A 22,093-nucleotide genomic window follows, 5' to 3' on the forward strand; every position below is an offset into this window, starting at 1 on the left:
CCATAGTGCCAGAGGTCCCTAGCCAAAATTCATCGGCGGAATCTTCATATAATAATAATCCCGCTAGCTCTTTTGCTGATTCAAGTTCCAATCTTACAATGATAGTGGAACGGTAACCAATTCCATTCATGTCTATTTGCACGTTTCTCACATACTTTGGTCTTAGATCAACTGTGTCATCTTTGATTTTTTTTTTTTTTTTTTTTTTTTTTTTTGTGTGGGCGAGGGGGGGGGTGTGGGGGTAAGAATCTATGTTGATTTTTTTCGATGGACAAACTGATCTCCATGACCAATAACGTCTCACTCCACAGTCCCGGCTTTAAGGGCATCCCTGCGAAATCCCACCACCCCTGTAACTTTCGCTTCAGGGTAACTGCGTGAGGCCAACAGTTCTAGGGACATTGATCAGGTTTGGAATCATGACCAACAACGAGCACTCGGCTGTGACGGACAAGACAACCAAGCTCAACAACCGGTTCTTTGGAAAACTCGTTGATGAAAGGGAGAGATGACTTCGCTCATGGGATCCCTGGAGAACATACCCAGGCAACATTAAATTTCTCCCAAGAAAATTTTTAAATAATAAGAATTTAAAAAATATATATCTCTCCACAGATCCGACTTAAAAAAAGGCTTTACTTGGAACAGAAAAGAGACCTTTTCAGGACTACCTTTTCAGGCTCTCTAGCCTCTTCGGTTTTCGACAAAAAGAGTCGAGGAGAAGTCGAAGAAGAAGATTGTTTGAAATCTGGTTAAGGATTAATACGTCAAACCTCTTTCTAAACTCATTCACTTTGAATTTTGAACGAAAGCACTTCAGTTAAACTTCCCTCAACCAATCAGCCCAACATGTCTAACATCTTTTTAGAACTAGGATAGGAAAGGTTCTAACCAAAAATCAGGTGGACACTCGAACCTAATGCCAACCTTCAATGACTCTACCATGGTTTAACTAAGAATTTATCATGAAACAATCTAGTCATCCACTTTTTGCTGTTGGTTTAACAATGACACAAAACTGACTACTATTTCGTGTCCAAGAAATAAAACAACCGTCATGCCTTTTTGATACGTACTACAAAAGACAGACCCACATTCTCAAGTGCCACTGCTTCCACCAGACTTTGAAACATAATCTTCCATAGTCCCTGTCATCCTTGCACTTGATTACACATGGATGATCGCATATGTGACTCATCCAAGAACAAGAGCCCGAGTCTACATATTCCGATACGGCCTCCAGGATTGTGTCAAATATGTAGAAGAATGGTTGAAAAATTGGGCCATTATGTCTATATGAAGGTCTCTGCAGTTGCTTTTGCTTCGGGAAGTTCGACAATTCAGGTGCTTGCAGTACCCAATACCATCGCTTTCAGTTCCGGCATCTTACTCTCCAACAACTCTTTTTTGCTGAGAATCCTGTCAGATGTACAGTCTTCTTCCTGCACAACAGAAGAAGCAGACGTGACATATCAAAATAAGAGCGTCCTAAAATAAATGTTTAAGCAGAACAAACCCAGATCACCCCCCAAGAGAATCAAAGTTGGTGTATGATATCAGTCATAAGAACTTTATATTATTACGGCTAATAGGGTACACCTTAAACTTCACCAGAGATGAAATTCAAACAGGAAATTCTCCTGACATGTGAGCTACATGAGACAAAAAAAAAACCCTTCTGCAGTGGTTAGATCCGTTTAGAGTAGTATTATGACATGTCATGGTAAATACAGTATACAGGTTGTTAGTAGAAACTGAAGGGACAATAACCTAAAGGGGAAATGGTGGAGCAAAATTATGTACAATCATGAAACAGTTTGAGGACTTCTGTAGGTTTTTTGTGTTGGAAAAGATAATAGATGGACCAATGAACAATTAATTCACAGATGGCATAGTCAGCATCAGAAATGGAAGCCAAATGACAGCAATACTAATTCTTAGAATGTTTTCATTATGCACTAAATAGTCTCTAACTCAACCATACCGACAACAATCCAAAAAATATTGTTAAAAGTGTCTATTTATTGAATATTGCATCCTTGCAGTGTACAAGTGTAGAAAATTCAAGCACATTGCATAAGATCAAAGAAGGGACAAATGTTATCAGATAAAATTTAATATTATATGATAAATTTTGAAAAAAGAAAGTTCTAATAACACATGCACCCCAGATGTCCAATAGCAATCCAGTAAGGATAGAAATTAGGGTAAATTACAGGAACATCTCAACTTTAGCCCAATTTCAAATATATTCCCTCGATTTTAAAACGTGTCAAACCAGTCCTTCAAATTTTCGAAATATTTCAATGTGGTCATACTGTTTACTTACCAACTAATGGTGTTAGTTTTCTATTTTAACAGACAAAAATCCCTTTGTTCTCATTGAATGGATCACCGAAAAGGAAGAGATGGAGGTGGAGGGAGTTACCATGGAGGGGGAGGGTGGGATTGCAGAGGTCAGCGTGAAAGGGGAGGACAACGTCAAAAACTTCATAGGCGGGGTTGGAGGAGGAAGAGGAGGAGATGGGGTAAGAGGAAGAGGATGGGAAGGAGGAGCACTGATGGATGGGCTTAGAGGAGAAGAAGATGATGAAAAATGTGGTGAGGAGAAAGAGAGGAAGGAAAAGAGGGACTGCCGACAAGGAAGGACAGAGGTGGAGGAGATGGGGAGAGGAGGTGGGGAAGGAGAGGAAGAGAAGGAGGGGGAAAGAGAGTTCGCCGCGAGGTGGACAAAGGTGGAGGAAGCCACCATGAAGGGAGATGGCTCACAAGTGGGCTTGGAGGGGGAAGGAGGGGTTGTAGGTAAGCTTGAAGGAGGAGAATGAGGGAAAAAGTGAATAAGGAGGAAGGGGAGGAGGGGAAGGAGAAATCACCGGTGAGGAAGGGGCGGAGATGGTGGGAGCCACTGTGGAGAGGGACATGGATAGGCTTCAAGGAGGAAGAAAGTGGGAGAAGAGAAAGGAGAGGAGGGGAAGGGCTTGGAGGAGGAGGAGAAATAGGAGAAGAGAAAGAGGAGAGGGAAGGACTTGGAGGAGGAGGATGATGAGGAAAAGGAGATGAGGGAAGAGGAGGATGGGGAAAAAAGGAGGAGACGTCGGTGCCGAAGGTGGAAAAGAAGAGCAATCGGAGAGAGAGAAGGAAGAGATGGAGAAAAGTCGTTTGGTCATTTTATAAAATAATAGTATCATTCTATGAACAGAGATAAATGATATGACCATATTAAATATTTCAAAAATTTGAAGGACTAGTTTGACACGTTTTAAAGTCGAAGGGATGTAAGTAAAATTGGATTAAAGTTGAAGGAGTGTTCCTGTAATTTTCTCTAAAAATTATTTTAACAGATGGACTGTTCTATTTGTTTCATACGAGGATAACCAACTCAAAGGAAGCATAGGGAAACTCAAATGTAGAAATGAAATAAAGTAATACAATTGGTGTATATCAAGATAATTGTATACATTATCTTTGCCTTTACTCACATCTTCAGTCGCAGCAGATTGTAATGCTAGAAGAGTAACTGTAGCACCATGATAATCCATCAAGTTCTTATATGTCGAATCTGGCAATTTATCCTGCATTGATTCAAACAAGTTTCTGTAAGTATAAAGAATCAATTTAAGCTGTCCAACAAATACAAATCTCTATATAATAAACTTGCTGGTTGAAGTACATCAAGCATTAATTGTAGTTTAAATTGGCAAGCATCATATATTATTTAAATCCCCGAGATTGTGCAAAAATGGAGAGAGATTTCATGGTATGTGGCAAGTCTAGGTCTCAAATAGGGCTGAACTCAATTTGGTGAATGATTTCTTTTGGAAATAATCAAAACTGACTTGTGTGCCTCCCACATGACATGTAACTTGAGGTCGAGTTGTGTGCATGCATGAGCCTCTGTAAGACAGGACTCGTTTTATAAAGCGTCACCCATAAGGCTCAGGGCTTGCCTTAAGGTGTGAGGCATCAAAGATCTTTTTTATTTAATGAAACTAAAAACATCTCTTGGAATAAATTAAATAAAAAGCACATGTTACACACCTTCAATCGAGCAACAGCAGCAGATATGGCCCTTCCAGGTGCTTGAAGAGCCTTGTTATACACCTAGAAAGAGATTGCGTATAAAACGTATTCAATCTAAATTGTACAACAATGAGAGATAGGAAGAGAAAATCATATATGCCCAACTGACCTGCAAATATAGTAGAGCAACAACCTTTGGCAAAATTTTGATTGGATCAGTTTCTGAAGAAACTTGTGATATCAAGTCCTAAAATTCACAAGACCATGATAAGCATCCATTTCAGAAGCATTACAGATCACCAACACCAAAAAGCATGTCACCAAATGAAAATACACATACAGGATGCAAACAAGGTCCTCTCAGAAGCATAAGAATTATATATACGAATAAAAGCATGGCACCAAAAGGGATGACAATCAATATGCAAATAATCTGGACATGAGCAATCAGCAGATACTAGAGTTATGACCACACAGCTAGAGACAGAATATCTACCAAGTCTAGAAGAAGAGCAGCAAATTCAATGGCAGATGGTGGAAGGGAAAGGAAAAATCTGGCTAACAAAATGACTAACAAGTGACAGACAGAGGAATCAATATCTATATGCATGTTCAATTGTGGGTGTCTGCCAGTTATCCCATCATTATCCATGCCAAGGTTTTAAATCCCGTGGACAGGACTGTCCCAGTTTTTTCATGGAATAGAACGCGTCACCATCCCGTCCCGTCCCGACACTTGGGACAGAGGATGTCCCAAGGCATCCCCATCCCAGTGTCCCAACACATGGGATAGTACTCCATCCTGGTGTCCCACAGGACGTCCTATTGGGACCTAAATCCTTGATCCATGCAAGATACAACCATCTCTATATGCGTATCTGTGTTAGGTTGTCTTATAACAAGTCAAGACAAATCCAAAATCATGATAACAACTTTGAGATGTCTGTGAATACAACATGTATATATATATCTAACTACAAGCACTACTTTTTGACGGTTACTGCTGAGAAACAAATTATCCATCAAATATGTGCTTCCCCAATAACATATTTAGGAAATGGATGCAATTTGGTTTTCCAAAAGCGGGGTGGTCCAAGAGAAAGGCTAAGGAAACTGCTCAAAATTTACAGGAAAACAAACCAGCAAATATGCTTTCACATGTGAGAAAATCAGGGAGACTGCTGTCCACATCTTTGTTGTGTCCCAGCAGATCATGATTCTCCAGGTGTTTCCTTTGCATTTTCACATGTTTTCTTGCACTGTTTGCCATGTAACAAAATAATTTCTATCATTGAATTCCCACCACTGTATCAAATATTTTTTTCCCCACACACTTCCCAATATAGAAACAAAAATTTGAAAGCTAGTAACTACAATAGCTCATGCATGCATATATAAAACAAACCACATGAATCTTACACAATAGTAAGTATATATGTCTGCTCTATTAGTACACACATATGAACACATGCACAAGGCACAGAGCACATATTAATCAGTAGACGAGTAAGTCTACTTAATACGGCTGTTTGCAAGATAGTAAATAAAAACAGACTGTTTGCTAGATCTGAACAGGTATACAAGCATACCTTACGATAAGAATGCAACATTGTCCTTTCTAATTTTTTATCAAGCTTCTTCAATAGCAATCCACTGTGTAATGACAGAGTACTTAAGATCCAAGGTGATAAAAGATGCTCAGTATGTGTCACAAACTACATTGAATTGTTATTACCTTTCCTCTGCTATAGCTCTTAATGCAGTCATGAATGCATCCACTCGCTGCCAATAATCAAAGCAAACAGAACATTAAACCAGATGTCTGAAAGTTACTGAAATAAAAATGTTGTGAAGGCACATGTGTAATATTGTCAAACCAAAATTTTAGTGATAAAAGCACAAGGATGAAATTGTTGCATGCAGAAATCTTAAATATGAATGGTGCAGCCCCATCCCCCAAAGTAATCAATCCTATATCACAAATGCTGCATCTTTATAACAAGAGTTTTAATGAATCAAAGGCCAAGAAACAAATGACCGGTATTGTTTAGGAACACAAGCACTTTACACTAAGGATGCTCGCTCTCACCTTTCTCTTTACATTGATGAGGGAAAGCTTTGAAGAAATTTAACAGCAAGAAATCATTAAAAGCATATAAAACAAGGTTTGCCATATTGATACGGGACCATCCAATTACAATGTTAGCACACGGTATGGTACGAGACTACGAGGCATACCAAATGTCCGTACGATACAAGACCGCGTACCGAGTTGGGACTGGTATAATACAGTACCGACCAGTATGGTGAACCTTGATGCAAAATATCTGCCTCCTCTTACAATATGCAACAACCTTTTCTTCAATGTCTAAGCAAGCTGTATATAGATCTCTGAGCCAACTATTGGGATGCTTTGAGAATCTTTAACATTTTTAGATCATCAGTAATGCATCTCAATAGTGAATGCCTTTAATAAATCAAAGTTAAGAAATGGAAGGCCTAGACATCTGGTGACATTAAAAACACAAGCAGTTTATAACATAGGCAATCACTCTCTCCTTTCTCATTCAGATACATGGCAATGTTTATTTCTCCAATAAGAGAATGATATAATACATTTTCCGAGCCTTACTAATGCATATATATATATATATATATATAATAGTACATACATCAATATACACATACGCATGTGCATGCATGTATGTATAGATACATCTCTCTCTCTTACATGTGCATGTGTACAGATACATCTCTCTCTCTCTCTCTATCACGCACACTTTTTGTATGTATGCATGCATGGATGGATGGATGTACACATACATAATGTATATGCCTGTGTACCTACATAAACACACACACACACACACACATACATTTGTTATGATTGACATTTGAGCATATCGTCCACAGACTTGTAAGCAAACTTTTGAGATGCTTTGCGAATATGCCTTGCACTAGGGTGGATGATTCAGGAAGCAGTGAGTGACATACCATGAAATGAAAAATTCCAAATCCAAATCGTGTTTCTCCTACATATTGAGAGCCCCATAGGCAACCTAGGTCATATGACTACTTGGATGAAGAAGAGGAAATAACCAGCACCATGGAAATGTCAGCAACGGTAAATCTGCCAGAGACATTTTGATATCTGCTCTGAAGCTTAACTAGGCCAGAGTTGACCCACTTGTTTGATCATGATATTTTTTAACTGGTAAGGCATTTTCTACCATGTTGTCCTAAAAAAGTAAGAACAAGGAAAACCAGGGTCACTCTGACGTACATGAGGGAGCAAAACTAAGGCACGTAGTCAAGGAGAAAATAAACACCTGAGGAAAAATATGAAAATAAAAGGCTAAAAAAATAGCTAGGTGAAACTTTATGATACTTCAAATATGAGTAGAATAATCAAATATGAGACTGATCCCATATCCATTGGTAATCAAGAATAGGATAGCCATAATAGAGTATTTAAGTTACATAAGAACTCATTTTTAAGGTAAAACAAGCAGGAAGCTTACAATTTTGCCAATAAATGATAACATGATGGGGAAAGAAACATAAGAGATGGGATGACCAAGTGAAGTGAAGATTGGTAAAGTGAAGTTAATAATGAAATGCATCACTTTGGAAAGGAAAATGGAAGTACAGCAGAGTCCATTTGAATCATGGGTAAAGACTATGGAGGCTCCAGAACCAAGCCTTTCTACTGATGATGTAACAATATGTAGAAATTTGTCCAAAATGAAGGTTTCAATAGTGTTGGTCCAATCACCTTATAACCCAAATCCCTATTTCATAAAGCACAACAAATATAAGCATGGTTGCTAGAAGATTGGAAATGTAGTTGCTGTTCAAGGTGCATAAATGGCATTGGTGAAAAATAACTGTGATTTGCATAAAATTAATGTTGCATCTTGATTGCCTTCATTATCATTTATAAAGGGTGATTCATGTGTATAAGAACCACATGCCTCCACCAGAAGTAATAAAATGCAGGATTTGCTTAGAGAACTCGGTTGATACATAAATTATTCTTGAGTTTCAGAAGTGTTATAATGTCTCCAGATCAATGGTAAATAACAGCAACTTCCTTAAATTTCCATCAAGCAAAAACATTAACGTTCCAAACAACGAAACTTCTCTCATTCAAAATTATTTGTTTGTGCAAGCTCAAGCTCTAAATTCCAAAAAATAGTAATCTGAAATCTGACAAGATCAAAACTTCTCTTAACATTAGTCAAGAACTAACCTTTCCCTCCAATGCTTCAACCACTGCTTGAGCCTTAATCGACAGAGAATCAGATAAACCTTTTGCCTATATAAAAAGGGGAAAACACTTCAATAACAGTTTCTAACCAAGGCAGAGAAACAAAACATTTGAACAATTAAAACACATGCAGATACACCTAGCATGACAACTAAAAATGATAGAACATCAAAATGCTAGAAAACTGTGAAATGCTGAAATTAATAATGGTTGAGGGAAATTGTCTTGGACCAGAGATGTACGGTCTGCAGAACTCAGTGGCAAAGATTCCAGGTTTTGACGATCTTCAACTTCTATTCCATTCTTCAATTTGTTATCCCTGTCCTGAAAATGTAATATAGTACACATTCACCAGTTAGGCATCAAAATAGCCCAAACAGTCTAAATAAAACAAATAAACCAGCGAGATCTTGTCGTTTTTGCAGAACTGATGAAATAATACTATTCTTGGTCATATAACAAAAGATTCAGGTAAAGGCCCCTCAACCAAAACCTTCAATGCAGGACTAAAAATTTTCATATTCATAGTCTCAGAACATTCCAAGAGTTCAACAACATAGAAATCAGATGGTAATGGGTTCAATTCTAGGATGGTGCATTGGTCACACCCCTCTGCTTAGTATGGTGCATCCTCAAAAATCAGGACCTCAGTAATTTTTGTATGGGTGGATCTCCATCCCTTCTCTTCAAAAAAAGCATCTTGATAAGATTTTAAAAATTTGTAATGTACATTGAACCGGAAAAAAAAATGTGACAACTGACAAAGGGTAAAAGAAATGAAATAAGATATTGAACAGGATAACTGACACTCTTGAATTGTTTCATTCCATAGCTAAGAACAAGTCCTTGGATTTAAGCACAGGCTAACAAATATAGACAGGTTTTAGATCACATGAAGACCAAAATAGACAATAGCTTTCTGGATCAAAGCAAATAATAGAGTGTTTTCAGGTGACCATCCATGAACTTTACCAGAGTTAACAGAAGGTTGTCAACAATGGAAGCAGCCATTGTCTTGAGAAGATGCTTGTGTAAAATAACCTGAGAATACATAATATTAAATTATTAATCAATTGTGCCATCAAGGATGAGTCTGATTACAACATGAACAACTGATGGAACTTACGGAGGTTGAAGGATCATCCTCAAAAAGATCAAGTGCTTTCTCATGCAGTTGCATATCTAAGAAAGCCTGTAACCACATAATGCCAGCAAAATTAAAATTAGCATAAAACAAAACTGCACCTGTATTATGGTTGTTCCATGTTGAATGCAATATGAAAGTTATTGTAACAGAACAAGAAAAAAAATGATAAGTGAACCTCATCTAGCTGCTTCTGCAGATTATCAAGCAACTGCCTCCTCCTTGCAGCATTCTCCATTAGCAATGTATTTCTTCTTTTTGTCCACGACTCAAGCAGCATAGGCCTCAAATAAGAGGACAAGTGTCTCACCAATGCATCAGGATCCTCGGGATCTAATAAACCAACTTTATCAGCAAAACTAGATATGAAGTAGATGCTCATGCATTCATGTGAGTGACAAAGCATGCAGCAATATCAGTGAGTTGTTCAAACCTCCCAATTCTCCCAGATCTGGGGCAAGCGTCAATATCCTCTGCACTATCCACTCTCCGGATATAATATTCAAATTATCCTCTTTCACTTTATCTGAACCTTTCTTGATGCCAGATTTTGTGTCAGAAGCATCCAAAGAACTTGCATCCTTGTTTTTCCGCTGGTTTTTCTTAACTTTAGTAGGAAGACTTTCCTGGTCGTCATGATCATTTTCAAATGTTCCTGTCTTGGCAGGACCTGAGTGTTTTCCTCGTTTCTTCTTTGATCCTTTCTCAGTAACACTTTTACTGCTGCCTAAATTGTCACCAATTTCTTCTGACTCAGAGTACTGACGAGAACTAAGACCAACCTTGGGTTCACCGGCTGAACGCAAATCCTTGGATAACCCTTGACCAGAACTTGTGTAACTAAGTGTTTCCAACTCTTTCTCCATTTGATCAAACATATCCTACTCAATAAATGGATATGAAAGCATAAGAGTCACAATTTAATAACAAATCTAGAAAGATTCTTCAGAAAGTAAAAAAGCATTATCATTTTTAATTATTATCGATATATCTGAAATATCAGTTACAGTTTGCATATCAATATGGCTCCATAAGCTTATCAATTAGAGAAAAATGGAATGGACACTCTCCAGAAATGAGAATTTGTAGAGAGTAAAATGGTGCTTCTTTTAATATACTTTGTGCTTATGTTCGCTGATTGATTATTGGGTGACATTAGTCATATAGAGCCAATAATTGGTATCCCCTTGGTTAATTTTTATAGGGTGTGCTATGATAGGTCAATGTTATTCATGTTTGTAGCTCTTCACAGTTGTTTTAAATAATTTCATTCGATAACATATATATAGCATTTAGAATTGATAATAGTGGAAATTGGTGTTCGCAACCTGGATTGACTATATTTTATGTTTAATCCCTGCTGACTGAGAAATTTACTCGCATCCCTGGTTCGAGTCTCTGCTTTATAATCTCAGGCCCATGTACAAGGGTATAGAATGCAGTAGTGACTGTACAGAAACAGATAACTGTGTGCAAAAGCAAGAAGCCTGACTGTGTACTGAACATAAATGCTAAATGAGGGCTACAAGTAAAACAGCAGCCAAATAAAGGACCACATGTTAAATTCCCTTAATTAATACAACTGCATGCATGCTGACATCTGCATTCAGGTCTATAAAACACTAGTTCTAGATGATTAAGGATGCCAATATATGGTATGCAAATTCTTGAAAGTTGAAAGCATGCCTCTCCTCCACTATAAAGCACAAAAAGTTGCCCAATTATAAACATATATGTCAAAAGGTTGCATATAATTTCATTATCTGTACCAATGTTACTCTCCTCTCATTCAAATTTTTCCAGAAATAATCTTCTGCTACATTAAACCACTCTAATGCAATAATATGAAACAGAGCACTGCAGAAAATAATTGCAAAGCTTGTGAAAATAAAGGGCTGATCTGCATGACAACTACCCAAGCAACAATCAGTCCCACAATGACAGCAAGCAGGTAAGGATACATCTGCAATCCACAGTTGAAAACAACAGTCTTCTCCATAGTGAAAGTGGACATAAACTTGTCATTTGTAATCTCATTTCACCTATTTGAGTAATGTGTATCTGTAGCAGTTCCTGCTCCCTACTGACTTCCATAAGTTTCTTCAGAGACTCAAAGATAATTAAGCAGTCCAGATCTGATTTAAATCAACTCCAGCTCCAAATGAGCATATTTGTTGGTAGCAACATGATACATAATTGTTACTTAACAGATACTGAGAAAAGGTGGATTGAAAAAAGTGGCATTAAGCACCAGAAAATAAAATTTAAAAGAATTGTTCAAAACAATCAATTATTGATATATTTTAAAACACAACCTCCAAGCTTTTTGTCGAGAGCTAACATCAGCTGGAGTGAACCCAATCATTATTGACTCACTCTAAACTAACCTTACCCATCATGATACTATCGATAGCTTATCGAAGTTAAAACCATATCCAACTCTAAAACCACCCCAAGTGATGTCCAATTATCAAATGTCCTAAATTGAATGAACTTCGATAAACAACAGAATCGAAATACTACCTCCATCAACCCAGAGATATGCATTAACATTAACTTCCTTCTTTTTGTGTCGTGGATTACAAAACTAAGATTGTCGCAAACCTGGCTTTTCCTTAGTGATCAGGCATCAAAGACCTAACACTCCTCTACTCTGTGTCATTTGCTTAATTCACCTTAGCTTGCATCTTAAACATTCTTGTCTGTGTAAATATTAACCTTAAATCAGCCTTTATCAACAGCTTTTGGCATGCGCATCTGCTCCACAAAATTGAAAATGACCTTTGATCAATCAGATCTAGACATAGTCCAAGTACTCCTTTGGATATCAAAGACATGATCACACTATGCTCTTCACCACATGGTTTACCATCACATGCTCATCAGCCACATGACTGAACCTGCTCCAGATTCTCTCAAACAAACATTACATATTTTTATTGCTTTCAAGGTTAAAGCACTAACCCATAGAAACCCATGAGTAATGGAGGCGATGGTGGTCAAGGGTTACTGAACTACAAATCAGTCAACAGGAACATGAAATATATCATATAGGATGTTTCTCCACATGCCAAAGTGCCCAGACATGTTGACACATGTAATTTCCAGTTAGTAAGTGCCGCTGGAACTACTTGTAGAAAATATCCAAGTCAAAAGGAAAAGTCAATAAATGTTAAGAACTTAAAATGAATGAGCAACATTCTTATTTCAGTTGAAAGACAGAACTCTACTTTGTGTTCTGATATCATGATAGAATAAATATGCAGCAGAAGTAGGTATATAGTACACAACTCTAAAACAAAATGTCATTTTTCTGATACATTAACTAGTCCAGGTTTAAAAAGAAGTACAGACATATCAAATAGCTACAATGACAAATATCAAACTATCAGGAAATTTGGCCAGATATTAGCAGAGGAAGGAAAAGCACGGCACACATATGCGAAAAAATTGCAATATTAGATGCTTTACACACTTATATATTTCACTTCCACATGAAAGGTAAATGAAAGTAGCAAGAAAAATATTGCATACATAGACATATGTATCTGTAGCAGTCCAAGTAATACCAAGCATACACACCTTAAAACTTACAGAACAATATAAACATGAAGAAAATAATGTAGAAGTATGATAATGAAGAAAATTACTTCAAACATCTAGAAGAATGATGATACATAAACAGTTTGAATCATAACAAAGCTAGATAACAATATTCAATATAAAATGATAACACAAGTAGCAGGCTGTATAACCTCACCTTAATATAGGTATTGCTAAAAAGGCAGGAGTCTCCCAGTACTACTGCTTTTGAAGACTGAAAAACAAAATGTAGAATAATCAACAAATAGCATCATTAAGAAAGTCAAACTGCATTAAAGACACTAACCTTAATGGCTCTCTGAACAGCTGGACAAAGTGACAAAATCTTAGAGACATCCTGCCCCCCAATATATGCTGGCAGAACCGAAAGGGTATCTATCCTGCAACAAATAAAAGTTTTATACATTATATTCCCATTATGAATATAGTAAAAATTTGAACATGATACAACCTTATTTACACTTTTAAATTGCTTTAATCGCACAAACATTGAATAAAGAAACCAATTTCAATACAAGAGTGTGAACTTAATACTTAAGCCATTGGTTTGTGATGAACCTCAACAAAGTCAAACCGATATTCTTGCCAGATTGGGAAAACTGTGACTGCTATAGATTCACACCTGATTGACAATAAATGAACTTCTAGTGATATGAGAAACTAGTTCCAAGACCATTCTAAAAATATTTAAGAAGTGTGCTAACTGGTAGATGGCTATCGATTGTTATTTGGTGTTAATTCTTTGGTTGAATTTTTCCATTATACATGCGTAAGGACTTTGGATGGAATCCAATAATACTAAAGATGGTTAATTTGGGTGCCTCTAGTTTCAGAGGGTTAAAACACCATATCGCTTTTAGTGCTGCATCTAACTAATTGCAGTCAGTCTAAGGCGACCTTTCAGCCCAGTGCGTCAAGTCATAGTTCATTTAGACTTGATTAATTTCAGTCTAGTCCCAAGCCCGGTTTCCATCTATGACCAATGCATGCACATGTAAGACTTCATTATTAGATATGAGCCCCCTTATAAGCCAGGGATGAACTGAAAATGAGCAACCTAACTTGAAATAAGCATATAGATAAACAAGATTTCAGGCAGGCAGGCCAACTGGTGCCTGATTCATGTAGACAAAAGGATGTGATTAGCGGATGCCACATCAAATATGAAAATAAACTAATTTAATTGAACTTTGCAACAGATTTTGATCTATAAAGATAAAGTTTGTTTCCTTTGCAAACTTGAAGCATGTTACTAGTCTGGTCATAAGCTAAGCTTGAGGAGAAAATTTTGGTATTCAATAATTGGGAGAGAATAGGATGACCAAAAGGATGCACAAAAAGTAAAGATACAGAGGATTTAAGAAAAGAAACTCTGAGAACCAAGAGAAGAAAAGCCAAGCACCCTAATGCTACATAACCAAGATATACAGGGAAACAACAAGAAATGAGTACAAACAAGGATAACGTTCCATATGAAGTTATGAACCAAAGATTTATGAAACAGAGAGAACCCGACGTGCATGAAAAAGAACAGATTGGCCCAATTAATCCTAAATGATATCCTAGTGTTGCAAACATCGACTAGAACCAACAATAAGACTATCGAATGTCATGAAACTATGCATAAGAACAAAGGAATACCGTACCGTGCCGAACCGTCCCGGCAGGGAACCGAGACGGTTCCGGCATGCAAAACGGCACATGCCGGTGACGGGGAAGAAAGGAGAGAAAAAGAGGAAAAGAGAGGAAGAGAAAGAGAGAGGAAGAAAAAGGGGAGGGAGGTCCGCCGGAGGGGCCACCGGAGGGCCTCCGTCGAGCGACGTAAACACCTCCCGCGGCTCCGCGTGTGGAACAGGGGCGATCCGCCCCTGTTTCCCATTTTTTTATTTAAAAAATAGTTTTCAAAATGAAGCCGGCATGGAGTTTGCCGGCTTCACTTAAGTGAAGCCGGCAAACCCAATGCCAGTTTCATTTTGAAAAACGTTTTTAAAAAAGAAACGAAAAATAAGTGAAGCCGACAAACCCCATGCCGGCTTCATTTTGAAAAATATTAAAAAAAAAAAAAAAAATAGAGGTGGATCGCCTCTGTTCCACGCGCGGAGCCGCGCCTCCACGGTGGCGCCCGACGGACCCCCTCCCTCTTTTTTTTCTTCCTCCCTCTCTCTCTCTATTTCTCTCTCTTTCTCTCTTTTTCTTCTCCGGTTTGGCTTTGTTTTCCTTCATCGGTTCACCTCGGTTCAGAACGGAACAGAGACGTGCCGAACCATACCACCGACCGGCCGATCCGACCACCGGTACCGATTCCACAGACCTTGATAAGAACAAAGAATTACTCCCAGCAAAATGAAAGAAACAGAGGACCAGGGTTGAGCTAATCAACAATTTTGGTTAGTCATTAAAAAAAAAAGCTGTTACTCAGAATTAGACACTTATGGAATCTAAAACCTAAGAGAACATGGAATTATTACAAAACATCTCTGAACAAACTCAAAGGGCTGAATGATTGGCAGACACCGCAAAATCGTCAACTTTATTTCAATAAATCCATCAGAAAAATTGTTAGAATGCAAATAGCATGCGACATCATTCCCTCCAGACTACCATGATGACAAAAAATTATGATGAAGATTGTCAAAGGGGGGACCAACCTCTCATGATGGGTTTTCTATACTATCGCGCAAGATTCGCGTACTCGGTACCAGAGTCCGTGCCGGTCGGCCGGCTGTACGGTTCAGTACGGATCCGTACCGGACTGGACCAACACGAACCGACATAGAGGAGAAGAAGTGAACCGGAAGGAAAGGAGACAAAGAGGGGAGGAGGAGGTGGGGAGGGAAAGGGAGGTAGAAGGGGGGAGGCCGTGGCTAGAGGAGATGTTGGTGATGGCCACGAGCGGGTGCCGGCATGCTCAAAGGGCTGCGAAGGCCTCCGCTTCATCAACCATTCGACCGAGAGAGAGGAGAGAGGGAAAGAAAATGAGGGAGGAAAGCCACCGAAGAGGCTGCAGAGGGCCTCTGGCTGGCCGCCGTGGCTGTCAGACAGCATGCTCAATGCCTACAGCGATGTGGCATAAAACAAGGGCGATCGCCCCTATTTCACGATTTTTTTTTAAATATAAATTACAGTGAAGCCAACAAACCAATTACCGACTTCACTATTTTTAAATTAAAAAAATTCTTAAAAAGTGAAGCCAACAAATCAATTGCCGATTTCATTATTTTTAAATTTTATAAAAAAAATCTTAAAAAGTGAAGTCAGTAAACCGCTTGCCGACTTCGCTATTCATCTCTATTTTTAAAAAAAATCCGATGTGTGAATAGAGGCGGTCGCCCCTGTATCGCGACTACGGCTCCGCCCACGCGTTTTCACCGCCCAATGGCCACCCAAAAAACTCCAGCAACCCCGCAACCGACTGTGCCTCCTCCGATACGTCGTTCCCCCTCTCTCTCTTTCTTGCTCGTTTAAAAGTTCTATCGGACAACATTCGACCGCAGAAGCTTCCGCAGCCCTCCGACGGCCGCAACGGACCACCACCGACCTCTTACGGCATCTGCTCACTCTCCCTCTCCTCTCTCTCTCTCTCTCTCTTCCTCTCTTTCCCTCTCCCTCCTTCGATATACCATTTTTCCCGGCCGAACTGTCCCGGTTCTCCGTCGGTCCAGCTTGATATGGGATGTACAGACCAATCCAGACCGGTACGGAATTCCATACTATCACGACAAACCACTGAAGACTATTCCTGTTCCTGATGTTCTGATGATGTTTAAGCAGATGAGGTTTGATCCTCGTTCTTTGTTTGTAATATACTAAGCAATAATCATCATGCATTACATTACTTTATGTGACTCATAAACAGCCCATAAGATATAGAATCATGCCATCGGATATGCCAGGCTACTTTGGTGCAAAACTATCTTGAAAAGAGAAAAGAGACATCATGTACCATTTATGTAACACCAAATATGTTCAATTCAAAAGAAAAGTAAGCAAATGTCACCATTCAAATGTTGATTATGATCCTTACCAGTTCCCATGCTCAACAGCATCCTCTATAGCAGCATCCAACATTTCAACCAATGAAGGGTGAACAAAAACAGCATCTAGTGCAATACCTTCGGGATACCTGGACTACATTGGAGTGCATAAACACAATGGATTACAAGATATATCACAAAGATGCACCTAATAAAAAATAATGAAGGTTTTCTTCAATATGGTTCTGAATAATATATTATAACAGGAAGAAGCAACAATGTATGCTTTTCAAATACCTGCAAGTACTGCTTAGGCTGAGGTATTGCAAGCTTATGAAGAACTTCATAGCTGATGTATGAATTCTGTAATGCAAAGGGATTGTTCAAAAAAGAAATCCACTAGATCTCTGAGTAAATTTATGCAATGTTCCATATATATTCACTTCTCCCACAAAACAAAAGATGCTCTAATATACTTGCACAGATTTACTGGCACAAAAACACGATATGCGATGTTAACCAAAGTATCCATTAGATCCTACAAAAGAATTGTAAATCTATTTTCTGCATAACAGATGGACAATCAACTATTGCCCATGTATTCAATTCATGCAGTTAATCAACAATGAGTAGTTTGATCAAAGAAGTGGTTGTGACAGGTCATACAAATATTTCAAAGATACTACTTAATTAAAGGCAAACAATTTTTAAGAAGAATGCTATAAGGTATGACTTGAGATCAAACGCATCAATTGGGCCCCACATACATAAGGCTTGTTGGCTATGGATGTGGCTGTACGACAACATCTACTGCGACTCCACCTATCAGCAAACCATTCTTAACGACAGCTGGCCGCAAATATAGTTGATAATGGATCTCCAATTCAGGTCCATAACAGTCCATATGAACTTTATTATCAAATTAAAGTCAAATATGTCATGGAAATTAAAGAACTATAACATCACAATTACCTCCAACTGCCCCTAAAAACCAAACCAATGAATACAGGCCTTGTTCCCTCTATATGGGTTTATGAATCAAGATATATTCAAATTATAGAAATGTTTCAGAACCAGCTCTCAACCTGGCATAAACCTCTATATTTGTATTGGTTTCCAACCTAAGACAACTTCGTGAAAGAGAAAGGCTTACCATGAAACCTTGTGAGCAAGGCAGCAGGAAAGGATATCAAACATCTAAATCCCACATTTTAGCAATTGCAAGAAGAAATTAATCATTCATGTTACTGCAACAATGGAAAACTAAGGTTAACAATAAGCTACGCTGCTATCAAGCTTCCACACACGAAGAACCCTTTTTTTGTCAGGTCTTTCATGGTCTATTTGTCTTGTTACAAAATTAGGCTAATCAGAAATCAAAGAAGCCAAAGTAATTATATTATGAACATACAATGTGCACCCAAAAATCTAAAGTAATAATCTTTGCAAAAATATATCTCATACACCCAAAGCAGTAAAAATCTGATTTAACAATGGTGTGCTCACACAAAGTAAATATCTAAATATATGAATCGGAAATAATGTGGATTTTCCAGGCAATGCTAACACAAAGACATGCTGCCAATTTCATTTGTCAATTTCATAGCCAGATTTTTTTTTACTAAAATTAGATGCATTTTAACAAACTAAAAAAAAAAATCTTCAGCACTTTACCCTAAAAAACGATGAAGTGCCCACATTATGCAAAAAAATGTAGGCAGATAGATAAATAAAAAGACAAGGGCTGCAGATGTCTCAAACCTGTGAAAAGAAAGAATCCACACTTTCCCTTTGAGCATGGGCGAAAACCTAAAATTCAATAAATTTTTTTATGGATAAGATTTAAATGCAGTGTATTGACAGGAAAGAGGAAGAGGCTTACAGCTGGTGTCCATTGCACTCCAGCACGAAGTGACCCAAGAATCTCCCCCTCCTTCAGCAGCCCATTAAATAAGGACTGAAAAAATGCACCTTCAACAGACACTCCATTAGCACCATCTATATCTTGCAGTAGTTGCTGCAAGGAATTCCAAACAGCTGGTAAGTTCGCTGGAACTGTGATACCCCTTGCAGCACCACGAACCATAACAGTGATACGTGAAACATATGCTGGAGTATACAACTGTCCACCTTCTAGTCTTCCTTTTACCTAGGCAGAGGATAAAGAACTAATTGGCATATGTTGCTAGAATTTGGGAAGGAGCGAGTATATTCGAGGCAACATATAACAGAAGGGAAATGTATCACACATACAATTGCGATAAACAGTTGCACCCACACCCCACACGGCCCACCTCCCCCCCCCCCACCCAAAAAAAAAAAAAAGAAAGAAATCTTAAAAGGAAAATCCTTATGGAGACAATAATAAGGAACAGGCTGAACAGCCTCAAGATATGAACAATCTTGTAAAAGAAAGACTACCAAGACCTAAGATCATCGCAATTCCTCACTATATGTTCTTGTTCATCCACACTAACACATACATACATACATGATATAAACATATAATAACACACACTAAGTGAATTAAAAGAAGCTCCAGATCAGCATATGGCATCCAAGAGATTGCTAAGCATCAACAACTAAAACCCAAGCATTTGAACAAGATGAGAACAAGTAAGTTTAGTGACTTGACCTTCAACCATGTTGCGACTATTTCACCTAATCTCACAGTGATCACAGAACACTCAAAATTCAAATAAGCTTTTGTGGTTGCCAACATGTTCTCCCTAAATTCCACCATGTGCAAGTCCAACTTTCATCTTCAATATCATAACCAATAAAATGGGATTGCTTATGACTTATCTTCAAGCTTGAAATGAGTTTAGACATATATAGAATAACAATTGCATCAGGCTGATAAATCATAGCTCTGCAACAGGCAGTGAGAATTGTGTCCAGAAAAATGACTTGCCTTCAATCATGATTCTTGTACCACATGGGAATTACTTGCTTCACTAATAAGAATGCTGACAACTTGTCCTCCTGTCCAATGAACCTTAGCTTCTTACCAAAATATGTATATCCGTAATGGTAATTTGAAAATTAATTGTTTTAATATTAACCAGATTTGCTTCTATGGTCCTCTTTTTTTTATTCTTCTTATGCAAGATTAAGATCAAATTTTCTCCCAAAAAAAGATAAGACCGAAAAGGACCACTTCTCATACAGCAGCAACAACCCACTCACCCCTTTTTGTTACCTAAATTACAGTTTCTGACATTTGTTATTTATCCCATATCATCATGCTTTTTAAGTTTGTGTCATTAATAAATCCATTTTAATTTGTATTACACTTCCACAATATACAATAATTAAACTGTATTATCTTAACATCTAAGAAAACATAAATAAAATAGCATTCAGCTCCAACAAACTTTCCCTGACATTTTCTTCAAGGTCTTTCTCATCTTTCTTGAAGAACAAAAGGAGAACAAAAGTGCAATACTGTGTATCTGTTAACACCAAGCCATGCAATTGATGCAACCGATTCTCCTATGTAATATCAGACTTCTGGTTGATCATGATATTGTTTTGCATGTTTAAATATCATCATATATAGAAAAAAAAAAATAGCCCAGTATGATCGATATCAAGAAGAAAATGAGGAAAAAAAATATCAGGCAAAATTATAAAGTTCGCTCACAAGTGTTCCAAGGCGGGGCTCCAACACAGACACCACCAGCTCCGACCCAATATGTAACTGGGCAGCAATCTCAGCCAAAGAGATCTGACTACACTCCTGCAACTTCTCATTTATTTCCTCCGCCACGGAATCCCAATAAGACTGCGAAATAATCTCCCCATTAATCAACATTAGACCCGAATCATCTGATACTATCTTCTGGGCTTGCCTCTCAACATGGTACAGATCAACTCCAATATTATCGGAGAGATCAATTAGAGACACACGACCAGACTTATTAATCTCCACCTCCATCTCCAGCCTCAACTGATCCTGTTACAGAAACACCAAGTTATCAATCACAGAGGATCGAGCCCTGAAAGCTATCGCGAATCGTTCTTTTTCCTAGTTGGCTCCAAAAAAAAAAAAAAAAAAGGCAAGATTACGGGAGACGGGGGAATCTCCCGCGTGATTTGAATTGAACTTGGGATAGCTGGTGGTACCAAAGTAAGAGGGAAGCCATGAAACCTAACAAGATTTGTTCTTTTTCATAATCAGTTCCAAAAGAAAACAAGATGAATAGAAAAGAAAGAAAAGAATTTGCGATATCTGGTCCGATAAATAAAACATGATTCTGATGGCCAATAAAAAGGAATATTTTACATGATTGAATTGAATTGATTATCTGGCAAAAATATTGCCGTAGAAACCCTAAAGATCTGATAAATCGAATTGAGAAAAGAAAACCCTAGAGAAAGAAAAAGGGAGAGAAGGGGTTACGGTGGTGATGTACTCCTTTCCGGAGACGGTGTGGAGGAGGTCGAAATCGATGAAGCGGAGCTCCTGGAGCTTATGGACCAATTCGACGACGTTCCGCTCGGAGAGGCGGACGCTGGACTTGACCTGCTGCGCCAGCTCGAATTGCCGCTGGAGTTCGAGCAGCTCCGCGTCCATCTCGATGGATCGATCGGAGGAACAGGAAAGAAAAGGAATGGAAATCAGGAGGTTTTACGTTTTTTCTTCCAATTTAACAACAAGGGCTCTCTCTTTATAACGCCAGAAGCATCGCGTTCGCTTGCCACGATTTAAAACCGCAGGGCCAATAAAAAAAATGATTGTGCTAAGTTTGAACTGATGTCGGTGCTTGAGTTGCCGATGTTAGTCCAAACTTAGGATATGCCTTTTTACATTTAAACCCCTAGAGATCAAACCCTCAGAGACGGTCAGACGGAAAATCAGCAATCGAAGCTTTGAAGAAGAATCGGCAAGCGTGTTGCAGTCGTCAATGGAAAACCTAATACATATTTACATATAAAACCTGATCGTGTGTAATATCATATATAAAGCCCGACTAAACGAACCACTCGTAACACCAAATCCTGTTTGACTCCCGAGTTGACTTCGCCCCTCTGCCATTTCTCTCTGGGCAATGGCGCTTTTGTCCGCTAAGCTTTTAA

At 38.3% G+C, this 22,093-nt stretch overlaps 1 protein-coding gene across 3 annotated transcripts; it reads right to left on the reverse strand.

Moving 5' to 3' along the window:
- Nucleotides 1-917: 917 nt before the first annotated feature.
- On the reverse strand, nucleotides 918-21,702 carry LOC105057011 (E3 UFM1-protein ligase 1 homolog). Of its 3 annotated transcripts, none has more exons than XM_010939438.4 (20): nucleotides 21,417-21,701; nucleotides 20,658-20,969; nucleotides 18,894-19,160; nucleotides 18,773-18,820; nucleotides 17,309-17,374; nucleotides 17,062-17,165; nucleotides 13,324-13,417; nucleotides 13,195-13,251; nucleotides 9,868-10,315; nucleotides 9,613-9,767; nucleotides 9,417-9,482; nucleotides 9,263-9,331; nucleotides 8,522-8,614; nucleotides 8,273-8,338; nucleotides 5,756-5,802; nucleotides 5,610-5,673; nucleotides 4,190-4,267; nucleotides 4,039-4,101; nucleotides 3,480-3,572; nucleotides 918-1,442 (listed from the first exon to the last, which is right to left on the reverse strand). In XM_010939438.4, the coding sequence occupies exons 1-20, from the start codon at nucleotides 21,588-21,590 to the stop codon at nucleotides 1,341-1,343; spliced, it is 2,466 nt and encodes an 821-aa protein (XP_010937740.2). In that variant the 5' UTR covers nucleotides 21,591-21,701; the 3' UTR covers nucleotides 918-1,340. The 3 variants fall into 3 exon arrangements, with proteins under 3 accessions (XP_010937740.2, XP_010937739.2, XP_019710452.2); XM_010939437.4 differs by having other exon boundaries at nucleotides 1,155-1,442; nucleotides 3,459-3,572; nucleotides 21,417-21,702; XM_019854893.3 differs by having other exon boundaries at nucleotides 1,155-1,442; nucleotides 3,459-3,572; nucleotides 21,430-21,660.
- Nucleotides 21,703-22,093: the final 391 nt, after the last annotated feature.

Source organism: Elaeis guineensis, chromosome 14, assembly GCF_000442705.2.
Source record: "Elaeis guineensis isolate ETL-2024a chromosome 14, EG11, whole genome shotgun sequence".
NCBI classification, from domain to species: domain Eukaryota; kingdom Viridiplantae; phylum Streptophyta; class Magnoliopsida; order Arecales; family Arecaceae; genus Elaeis; species Elaeis guineensis.